The sequence below is a fragment of the Dermacentor silvarum genome, chromosome 6 (genome assembly GCF_013339745.2).
Source record: "Dermacentor silvarum isolate Dsil-2018 chromosome 6, BIME_Dsil_1.4, whole genome shotgun sequence".
NCBI lineage: Eukaryota > Metazoa > Arthropoda > Arachnida > Ixodida > Ixodidae > Dermacentor > Dermacentor silvarum.
In genome coordinates, this window is record NC_051159.1 from 83,285,534 (window position 1) to 83,297,677 (window position 12,144).

Below are 12,144 nucleotides of genomic sequence, written 5' to 3' on the forward strand. Positions count from 1 at the left end.
ATCTCGCTCGATGACCGCGGAAACTCGCTGTCGGAACGCTGGAGTAAGGAGGCGCAGCTATAGCCGCGAGCGAATTGACCTTCGTGCCGCCTCTCGCTTCAAAGTGAACTAAACGTCGAAAACACGGCGCATACGAAGTTACCGGCTCTAGTTGAACATTGTTCACGTCGCAAATAGCCCCCCCCCCCCCCCCCCCTCCAATGCCTGACGCGCGACAGAAGCAGCGCGCTTCCGCCACGCCTTTTCCCTCGCGCGCGCGAGATTGAGGAGCAAGTGTCGGCTGACCCTCGCAAGCTTGCACTCGCACACGCAGCGTACCGCCAGCACGCTGCGACGATTACCGTGTTTGGACTTTATACGGAACCTCACAACGACGTCCACGACCACGGCAGTAGTTCGCTTGGAGTGTCCATATAATTGGTATCGCAATATAATATATCCGCTCATCTCATTATACATTGTCTCACTCATGCCTGGTCCTTGGATTATTACGACCTTAGTGAGTGCGATAAGTCATCACCGCGAATGAGCTTGTACCCACAACGTGCCTCCATTTTTCCGCAAGCAAGGTGAACGTATATCACGTCTGCTTATCGTTCAAGCACTCACCACGTTCACACTCACTTCCACTCACAACCACTCACTCATGTTCACACTCACCTGCACTCACACTCACGTTCACACTCACCTCTACACACCCAGAAGCACTCACCTCGTTCACACTCACAGCACTCAGTCAGCGTTCACTCAGCTCCACTCACACAGCACTCAGTCACGTTCACACTCATTTGCACTCACACTCACAGGCACTCACCACGTTCACACTCACTTCCACTCACACTCATTGGCTCTCACCTCCACTCACACTCACTGGCACTCACCTCCACTCACTCGCACTCACGCTCACCTCCACTCACCGGCACTCACTCGCACTCACACTCACTGGCACTCACTCTCACACTCACTGGCACTCACGCGCACTCGCGCTCACTTCCACTCACAGTCACTGGCACTCACTCGCACTCACTTCCACTCGCGCTCACTGGCACTCACTCGGACTCGCACTCACCTCCACTCACACTCACTGACACTTACTCGCACTCGCACTCACCTGCACTCACACTCACTGGCTATCACTCGCACTCGCACTCACCTGCACTCACACTCACTGACATTCACTCGCACTCGCATCTCACCTCCACTCACACGCACATGGCACTCACCTCGCACTCACCCTCACTCACACCTCACTTGCTATCACGTCCGCACTCGCACGAACACCTGCACTCACACTAACTGGCATTCACTCGCACTTCACCTCCACTCAACCACTCACAGGCACTCACTCGCACTCACCTGCACTCAGCACCTGCAACTCACACTCACTGGCACGCACTCGGCACTCGGCACTCACCTGCACTCACACTCACAGGCACTCACTCGCACTCGCACTCACCCCTGCACTCACACTCACTGAGGCTATCACATCGCACTCGCACTCACCTCACTCACACTCACTGGCATTCACATCGCACTCCCACTCACCTCCACTCACACTCACAGGCACTCACTCGCACTCGCACCTGCACTCACTCACACTCACTGGCATCACTCGCACTCGCACTCACCTCACTCACACTCACATGGCATTCACTCGCACTCGCACTCACCCTCCACTCACCACCAGGCACTCACTCGCACTCGCACTCACCTGCACTAACACTCACTGGCATTCACTCGCACTCGCACTCACCTCCACTACACTCACAGGCACTCACTCGCACTCGCACTCACCTGCACTCACACACTGGCTATCACTCGCACTCGCACTCACCTGCACTCACACTCACTGGCACTTCACTCGCATCGCACTCACCTCCACTGACACTCACAGGCACTCACTCGACTCATCACCTGCACTCACACTCACTGGCACTCACTCGCACTCGCACTCACCTGCACTCACACTCACAGGCACTCACTCGCACTCGCACTCACCTGCACTCACACTCACTGGCACTCACTCGCACTCGCACTCACCTGCACTCACACTCACAGGCACTCACTCGCACTCACCTGCACTCACACTCACTGGCACTCAGTCGCACTCGCACTCACTTGCACTCACACTCACTGGCACTCACTCGCACTCGCACTCACCTGCACTCACACTCACATGGCACTCACTCGCACTCGCACTCACCTGCACTCACACTCACTGGCTATCACTCGCACTCGCACTCACCTGCACTCACACTCACTGGCACTCACTCGCACTCGCACTCACCTGCACTCACACTCACATGGCACTCACTCGCACTCACACTCACTGCACTCACACTCACTGGCACTCACTCGCACTCGCACTCACGCCTTTGAAATGAGTGAGTGTGAGTGAGTGAGTGTGAGTGAGTGCACTCTTGAGTGAGTGCGCCGACCTATTATTCGATCATTGGTGGAAGACCATCAAACATGTGGCATTAGAGGAAGATCAATTCAGACAAATATCCACGTTGCACGGTCTGTGCTATAGAGTGTGTGACAGAAAGTGCGGGTCAGGTTGCAATAGTTCAGGTTGATTTGGCAAAAGCATTTGATAAAGTTAATCACCGCTTCTTTTTTAGTGTTCTAGAGCACATAAACATTGGATCTCTTCTTTTTAAAGGCATCTCCATGTGTTATGCTAATGGTACAACAATCCTACTGAATCTATCTACCTCAGGGCATCGGTAAGGCAAGGATGTCCCTTGGCTCCTCTATTATTCGCTTTGTACTTGGAACCGCTTTGTGCACAAAATTTGAAGGATCATGCCTTTCACGGGTTTAAATTGTTATCCAATGAGGTCCGGGTACTCGCCTATGCAGATGACATAGCCTTCTTCTGCGCTGACAAGAAAAGTATGGAGACTGCCCTTGCCATAACGCAGCAGTTTTGCTCAGCTTCTGGTGCAACTGTGAACTTTGAGAAGAGTTCCGGATTTTGGTTTGGTCTATGGTCTACAATGCCACCTCACTTCGAAGGTATTCAGTGGAGGCAAGACTTTCACTACTTAGGTGTACCCCTCTCTCAATATCGCAACAGTAATTCACACTGGTCAGCGGAAGTTGCAGAAGTACAACGTAAGGTTAACAACTGGCAGGGGCGGCAGTTGTCCATATTTAGCCGAGCTGAAGCTTGCAATCTGTTTCTAGCAGCTCGACTTATGTCCTGCAGGTATTACACTGCTCGCGACTTAGGTTGCAAGCTTTCCATCGTGTGTTTGCTACCTATGTATGGAGCTCGCGTGTTGAGGCCATGCAGCGTGATAACCTTTTTCTTCCTCTTGAGAGTGGTGGTCTTGGCCTAGTTCACCTTCTTGTTAGGCAACTTGTCTCCCGGTTATTCTTCTTTCGGGATGTAAACAGTCCTTTTCTAAGAGCGATGTTACAACTTCGATTAATGAATTACCTTCCAGAAATAGTTGTGTCGTCATCGGTCAGAGATGCTCCTTGGGGCTTCTTGAAAGAGGTTGTTGAAGGCTTTCGCTTTCTTAAAGCTCGCTTTAGCTTGGATTATATTTTCCCTGCATCCCGTAAAGAAATTTCTGCTGCCCTGATAGACACATTGTTTGCTGTTCCCCATTATCGTGCGCCTTATTTGGAATGTTGCTACTTAGATGTACTTAAGCGTGTCCGTCGAATGATCATTCCTCCAGGGATCAAAACTTTTTTCTTTAACTTACATTCGGAAACCCTTCCTGTCAAAACCTGGTTAGAAAAAAGGGGCTGTTTCGCGCCGTGGTCTACAAACTGTCGTTTGTGTCCACATGCTGAAACGATTGATCACTGTTTTGTCGATTGTAGGGATGCCGTGTTCTTCTGGGACATTCTCCAAAGAACACTTAAAAAAGATTTAGACATCACACCATACACAATTCGTTTCTTACCTTTTAAAGATCCCTGTGACCCACCATATGACATGTTCATAGTACATAGTCTCTGGCGCAGTAGAATGTGTGACAGGCACGCTGAACCACCGTGAAGCACTCGGTCGTTTTTTCGGGAATCTGCTGCCTACGTTCGTAGTGTATACGCTGCTCAAGAAACAGCGCCGGACTGGATGCCTTTATTGGACGCGTGCACATGCTTGCCTGACTTTTGAATATGTACCTGTAGCGCCTTGGTTCTTGTGTTGCTGAAGATTCTGCTCCCATGTAATAATAAAGAAAAAAAAGTGGCTGTATAGCCTAGTGCTTACAACGCTTCCCTTGGAACCGGGGGTACGTGGGTTCGAATCCCGCCTCGGCAAGGAAGTTTTATTTTCTTTTATTGCTTGATAGTTTCTTGCTACGAACCACAAATTACGGCTGGCTTAAACAGCTTCGCTGTTAATAAGTATATGTGTTCACACAAAGCGGTCTATCTATTGTTGACTCGCGCGAGTGTAGTAAAGCGTACTTTTAAACTTCATCAACTGCCCTGTGTAAGTCTCTACCGCGGTGAATCAGTGGCAATTACGTTTGTAGGTTAGGTTAGATTAGGTTAAGCGGCTATGGAGCACGAGGCCGCAGGTTGGTTTCGCGGCCGCGGTGGCCACATTTCGACGAGGGTGAAATGTAAAAAACGCTCGTGTCCTTGGATGTACGAGCATGTTAAGGAAGCCCAGGTGGTCAAAATTATGCCAGCAAGTCCGCCCATAGCAAGTTCTGTTACATAGCAAGTTCTCTCGCCCATAGCAAGTTCTGTTACAATCGTTGGTACAACACAATCAATGGTTTCCATTATTGCATGTTCTACAAGCGTGGGTGTATAGCCTAGTGGCTATAACGCTAGCCTTCGGGTCGTGGGTACCCGGGCTTGAATCCCGCCTCGCCAAGAACGTTTATTTTATTTATTCCTCACGGTCTCTGTCTGTCTCTTTATTATTCTCTCTCTGCACCTCCTCTCCTCGTGCTTGGTTTTGGCCGGGCGGTTGAATCGAGTGACAAAGTTTTTCGCGCTTAGGTAGCCCAAGAAAGACTATCGACCCTAATATTTGCCGCCCATGATGTCGTTCTAGCAGCCATTTAGTTTTTCGTTACCATGGAAACGTAGTCGAAATGTTACTCATCCAACAGTAGGAAGTGAGCCACCTCGTATGGTTCGCTGAATGCGGATATCTCCACACTTTGGTACGTATTATATGTATGCTTAGAGCATATATACAATACATGTGCTGTTTATGAATGCAAGCAGTGTTTTGTGGTAAATGTTGACACGTATACATGTTTATCTTCCACCGGTGGCCGCTTTCCACCGGCTAACAAATGTTATCGTTATCGTTACTACGTGACAATATTGCCACGTATCTAGCAACCACAGCTGGCCGTGACACTGTTGTGGAGGCCATGGCTTGCAGTAGGAGACGGAGCATCCCGCTTGGAAGCCTGGGTAAGTCGATAACGGCACTAGAGAAGCCATCAACCGTCCGTGGTACTACGCAGTCTCGGCTTCATCATGATCATCCTATTTTTATGATCACTGCAGGACGAAGGCCTTTCCCAGCGATCTCCAATTTCCCCTGTCTTGCGCTAGCTGATTAGAACTTGCTCTTGAAAATTCCCTAATTTCATCACCCCACTTAATTTTCTGCAGTTCTCGACTGCGCTTCTCTTCCCTTTTCACCTATTTTTAAACTCTAATGGCCCACTGGTTATCTTGCCCTGCGCACTACATGGCCTGCCCAGCTCCGTTTCTTTCCCTTAATGTCAATTAGAACATCGGTTATCCCCGTTTGCTCTCTGATCCTCACCGCTCTCGTCCTGCCTCTTAACGTTGCGCTTAACATTTTCGTTTCATCGCCCTTTGAGTAGTCCTTAACTTGTTCTCGAGCTTCTTTGTTAATCTCCAAGTTTTTGCCGCGTATGTTAGCATATGCGGCATAACCTTGGCTTATGACACGGCAACTGGCATTGCGCGCAAGTACACGCGGATATCATTACCTATATACATAGGCTTCAGACCCATATCCTTCCGGGAGGAAGTCACAACTTAGCGTATGCGGTGACATCTCGGTAGTACTGCGGTAGTGGACCACGACATACTCCAGTAAGAGTACTAGGTGGCTATTTTATTTAGGCGCACATACTTTGTAAACTAGACACTAACACGATAAACAGAAAAGTGAGGCAGACTATCACGACATTTAAAGCAGAAATCCTATTAGGGAACTAGAAAATCGTTCAATGCGCGTCATTTCGAAGTTCACGCAGATAATGTAGCGTCTTGCATTATTTATTACAGGAAATTGATTAGTTGTAAGCTTGTAACTACATTGAGTTGTCGACAACAATTCAAGCAGTTGTCGGAACCAACTCTCTTCGCTAACACTCCGACACTGCCAAGCAAGGTATTACTAAGTTAGGAGTCGGCGAAACTATGTTGCAGGCTGAGAATACTGAACTGCCGGTAAGATGGAAAAGCAACATTTTGAGTAATGCCGGAAGTTTTAATTGCAGCATACCAGAAGCGCTGCCTGTAATTCATTTTGTGCTGAATCTAATCTATTGTCCTCACGTAATTCGAGAGCGTTTCAATGATTATAGCTTTCTCAAGTGCTTCGGCAGTCACATTTTCTCGTGTGCTAAACTGAACAACAATGGTTGGATTCTTCAGCAGAAATCCGTTGTCAGAAAAGCGTCCACTGAGGTGGCGAGCCGTCAGCCAAACGAAGAGTGCGATGCTGCTTGCACGTAGGGTGACGTCGAAAGTGCTGAATCCAGGTTCCCGGGGAGCCGCTGTGGGTCCTACGACTGAGGTTACCTGCAACGCAATGATGCTGTTGACAGCGCAGTCTGACCGCAATAAATATGAGTGCGACTATCAAGTTGGCGAGTAAGTGTCAATTATTGAAAGATCTAACGCTGTCTTCCTGGGTATCGTAGATACATGTTGGAATCTATGTGAAACGAAACTTTATTCCAGAGGTGTGATGGTGATGAAAAAGCTTGGAGATGTCAGTTTTCTTGACATCTTTGAGAAGAATAGAACAGAACCAATTATGGTTTTGTTCCCTATGGTGTGGTTACCATAATATGTATTAACGGTAACCATTAAATTAGCATTAAAGCTCGCGTGCAAAGCACGAAGGCTGCCTAGGTCTGCTCAGTATAACTTCAGTGGTCTCCACACTCGCACTACAATCGCCGCACTGCAGTAGAATCTCGTTAAACGGAACCTCAAGAGACCGCATAATTATGTTCCGATTAAGAGAAGTTCCGTTTACTGGGAGATGCTCCGAGCTGGAGCACTATATGTTATACCTCCTCTTAACACTGTTATTATATTAAATTAATTTGAGGATCTTAAGTGCCACAATAACGATCTGATCACGGTAGCGGGCGGCTTCGCACTAATTTTAAACACCTGGAGTTTTTTAAGGGGCACCCAATGCACCGTACACGAGCATTTTTGTATTCCGCCCCAATTCATGCAATGCGGTCACCGCGACCGAGATCAAACCGGTGACCTTGAGCTCCGCAGCGCAACGCCATAACCACTGTGCTACCACGGCGGGTCGCTCTTAGATATGTTAAGAATAAATGAGTAAATACAGGCAGTTAGTTTGTCCCGTTGTTTGAGCGCGATCGACGGCTGTTGGATTGAGTAGACTTCGCTAGTTTCATTTAGGAGGAGGCCCCGTCAATTTATCTAAACAAAATACAGATCTTACTGCTCCAGTCGATTGCCTAATAACGCATGGCCGAATAAAGGGTGTAAAAATTATCGAACAGGATGGCTGTAACGTGTCCGAAACTTCGGTTGTCCTTATTTTGGTCGTCTATGCGAAGGTGTCCTGGTTTGTGCATTATATGGATTACAAATCTGTGAAATTCGTGCTGGCTTGAGTCTTCGCCATCGCTTTTAAGTCTTTCTGAATAGAAGAAAACTGTCGTAAAAAACATATATTTCAGATCCTGTCTCTTTCAGAAAAAAAAAAATCTTAAGAGCTTGCTTCCGTGGTTCCAATCACACAGAGTCGCGAAAATTTTGATTTCATTAACAAACTTTTTTTTTGCATTACCCAAACACAAAGCAACCAATTCAAAGGACGTTGTTCCGTTTAAGTGGCAATTCCGTTTAAGCAGTTCTTGCCTACCGAGATTACGAGACGCACAGTGACACTGTGCGTCTGGCATTCTAGGCTGCCATTATATAGAATCGCATACATGCGGAAAACACGCGTGTCAGAGCAAAGTGGTAAATAATGCGCCTTCAGTACCGTATTATTTCCACATGGTTAGCTGGAACGATTTATAACTCGGGCTTTAGCACTGATATACTATAGCAGTGTTGCACACGCCAGATAATTCCCACGCGCGCACTCAGCACTTTTGTTTAATCATTCGTGCAGTGTTAATAACACTCATCAGCATCATCGTCATGTTTTACGGCCACTTGCAAGACAAACGCCTCACTCCGCGATCATACATTACGACTGTCACCTTATGCCTGCAAGTTTCCTAGCAACATCGTACAACCTCATGCTCTGCCGTAGCGGAGTGCATTTCCCTTCCCTTTTTCGTTACACTATAGTAGGTCGTTGGTTATCCGCTCTAAGCTCTACATCACCTGCCAAACTGCACTGCTTTCTGCCATTCTCACGCAGATAATCATATACACCTGTGTGCTCTGTAGTCTATACGCCGCCTTCCCGTTTCCTGGCATTATGCCTGTCATATTTCGTTCCATAGCTGTTTCTGCAGTCCTTAGCTTCTCCTCAAGCTTCTTCGTTACCCTCGAAGTTTCCGTACCATACGTTGGTACTGGTAGAACAATGTAACAAGTCGTTATTGGATCCCTAAGCATGTTAGACCTAAAGCGATTGCTAATACGGCTAAATTAACAAGTCTGCACTTTTATAAGAAAACACGTTTAGCGCATTCAGAAGAAAAGTGGAAGAAATCTTAGGAGCAGACGGTACTGTTCAACTAAACTGATTTTAACGCAGAGCTGTTTAAGCCAGAGGTTGGCCCGTATAGCGTAGACCAGAAACTGCACCTGGCAATGACGTCACCGCGCGCTGCCTAGCAACCACTTGGCACAGCTGCGCCTCCCTTCGCCGCCGGTCCGCACCGCCGCGCCGAGCTGCTACGACCGCGCACCTGCTCCGTCTAGCCATGATGGCACATTCGCGTCGCCTAGTAACCACATGTGCCTCGCTTCGCCTATAGACATGTCAACGCTTCGCCAGGTCGCGTCCTGCAGCGCGTCGTGCGGCCAAGCGAGAATCTGCGCGTCAGCGGCTAGCCGATCCGGAATACCGTGCCAAAGCTGTAGCCGAGAAGACGTGTCGTCGAGTCAAAGATCCCTAGTTTCGAGAACGAGAACGCCAGAGACTGCGTTTGAGTATCTTGCGTCGTCGGGGTAGCGACCCTGGCTGTAGCTTGGTCGATCGCAAGCTCCGCTGTTTGCTCCAGCCTTGCACCACTACTGCAAGCTGCGCTCATTTTTTATGCCTCACGTCAGGTTTTAAAAAGAGTCAACATTGAAGCGACCATTCCGTATAAGGCTACGTCATCTTGCAATGTTGCCCGTAATGGTGCGTGATTATCCAAACCCTCAAAAACGTATACCACAGCAACAATTTGCATATATGTGACTGTCACACTTAGCGAAGCACGCGTTGAAAGCTGCTGCAACTCTCAACTACTTCGCCGATGAAAGCACTAGACCAAGAAAAAGCGGCCTTTCAATGCGAAGAAAAATAGCTTTTGTCGTACTAGGAGTAGTTTCTGCATGTGTCTCTAGCGTTGCAGGAACACGGGAAATCAGATATTTAAGAGGCTGAATAAAAAAAAAAAACGTAATACTTGTTTTGATTTTTCAAGCGAAGCTTGTACACGCTCGCCTCGCCGGCGATGTAATGCTAAAAAAAACCAGCTGCAATCAGAGCTGCACAGATGGCTCGTGCTCGGCACGCGCTCGTGCAATTGCTCCCACGTTCGTCATCGTCGTCTGCTTCCACAGCTGGCTGCATTATCGCTATTCATTGAAGCGTAGAATTTCACTTCTCTTCTGTCATCGTAATGGGGAGGCCGCATTTACGGGGAGTATGAGCCATTGCTTAAGGGGGTATGAGCCATTCATTGTCTTACGTAACGTACAGATTTAATTTAAAGAAATTTCATGGAAATCCATCCAGAATGAACGCGCTCGGAAAAAGGCTCGTCGTCGACCTTCCGATTCAAGCGTGAGGGCGTCCGAAGCCCAGGCAAAACGTCAGCGAAGAGTCGCGGACCCCGAGTTGAGGGAGCGCGATGTTGAGGCCAAACGTCAGCGTCGTCTTGCCCTCTATAGAAACCCGACAACGGTGGTGGACGCCTCGGCAACTCTATAGTGCCAACTTTCCCGGTGCGACGGCTAGGTTTCAACGCGAGTTTCTCAACCGGACCTTAGGAGCCAGCTGCAGTGCGTGTGACTGGTTGTGGTTAGAGCACAAAGTGGTACTCGTCAGTGCAATTCGTTCGGAGGAACACCGAAGAAACACACGACCAAGCTTCGCTTACCCCCATTTCCTCGACAGGGGAGGGGCTACGCATATTTTAAAAATGACTTTCATCACTCGCATGCTCGTTCGCAGAGTAGCCAGTTCGATAACACACTCATGTAGTGAATGTGTGGGTCCTGGACTGATATTCCTGGCGCTGATATATTTGACCATCGACACTTATGCCAACAGGCACTAGTACGTTAATAGCCCGGCCCAACTTTTACATATCCTAGCCTAATCGTTCAGTTTTGTTTTGCATATATTTATGCCAGTGAGGTTCCGGCAGCACATATAAGCAGACTTGACGCTTTTTTCCTCTCAAGGTTATACATTTGCAGTATTCCACTCTAAAAGCAGAAATTTCGCTAAAGTTCCCAATTAGGGTAAATAATCGAATTCTGTAGTTTGGCGTGCAAAAACCACGACATGATTACGAAACATGCCATAGGGGGGAACTACGGGTTAATTTTGACCACCTGGGATCTTTACCATGCGCTAAACGCACGTAAATGGGCGTCAAGTTCCCGATGAAGTGCTCATGTACTGTTCGTGTAAACATTAACAAAGAACGTTAAATGAACTGCACAGGCCAAGGCTTCATCTGTAAAACACTAACGTAACATTGGTTCAGCTTGTTGTGCTTGTTACTGTTACAAAGCTAAGCGTTCTAGCACAAGCCGTTTTGAGGTTGTCGTTAACGAAGCTTTACAATGAAGTTATTAACGAGCCCAAATCTGTTGAAAGCTGGTAAGTTGAAGTTACCTTTATTGTTGTGGCGTGAAGATGGGTCTCTTTGAAATCACCCGGAAGTAAGTACGCCTCTGGAGCCAACAGCTTTCCCGTTGTCTGGTCGCGCAGCACGAACCAGAAGAAACAGAGCAGGAATCTCGAGCAGCTGTGACGTCGTAGCTGGTCGCTTACAGGGTAGCTTCCAAGGTCGGCAGAAAGGGCACTTCGCTGTACGTGACGAACCACCATGTCAAAAAAGCATCGGTGACAGAATCGCTTTCTGTATCGGGTTTTAAGCGTGCGTGTGTGCGTGTGTGTCTGTGCCTGCGAATTGCAGTTTGCGGTGCCCGAGTGACACAGTCACAAATGTGTTGATGTATGACAAACTGCAATCGCTAAATCCCTGATGACTTACCACCTTGGGTTGCAGCTGAAAACCCCAGAGAGGAGTGAATGAAAGTGATGAGTATAGTGTGACGTCCAGCATTGCTCCTTCTACAGGTGTGAGCAAATCGTTGACGATGAATACCCTGAATTCCTCGTCTCGTTCCAGGTACGGCGACACGATAATGGGACTGAAGAACTTTCTCGCGAAATAGTGAAGCATCTTCCAGCGGCCACCGTATTCTGGTGAAAGACACAAGAGATACAGTGCAAGGATGACAAAATGAGGCTGTAAAACGAGTGCATTGAAAATGAACTTAGAGGCTAGATGATTGCATCCGCATGAATTACTCTGTACGTCGGCCCACTTTTGCATTTGCATGACCTAACATTAAAGTGCACCCGCCGCGGTGGCTCAGTCAGCTAAGGCGTTGCGCTGCTGAGCACGAGATTGTGGGATTGAATCCCGGTCGCGGCGGCCGCATTTCGATGGAGGCGAAAATGCAAAAACGCCCGTGTGC

At 48.3% G+C, this 12,144-nt stretch overlaps 1 protein-coding gene across 1 annotated transcript in view; it reads right to left on the minus strand.

Moving 5' to 3' along the window:
• Positions 1-6,494: 6,494 nt before the first annotated feature.
• The window catches only part of LOC119456767 (beta-mannosidase-like), a 29,022-nt gene continuing 23,372 nt past the window's right edge, over positions 6,495-12,144 (minus strand). Inside the window, exons 9-11 of the mRNA XM_049669070.1 lie at positions 11,655-11,866; positions 11,273-11,467; positions 6,495-6,780 (exon numbers count right to left, since the gene is read on the minus strand). Coding sequence (XP_049525027.1) covers positions 6,517-6,780; positions 11,273-11,467; positions 11,655-11,866 — 671 coding nt within the window. The 3' untranslated portion in view covers positions 6,495-6,516. The remainder of the gene's footprint in view (positions 6,781-11,272; positions 11,468-11,654; positions 11,867-12,144) is intronic.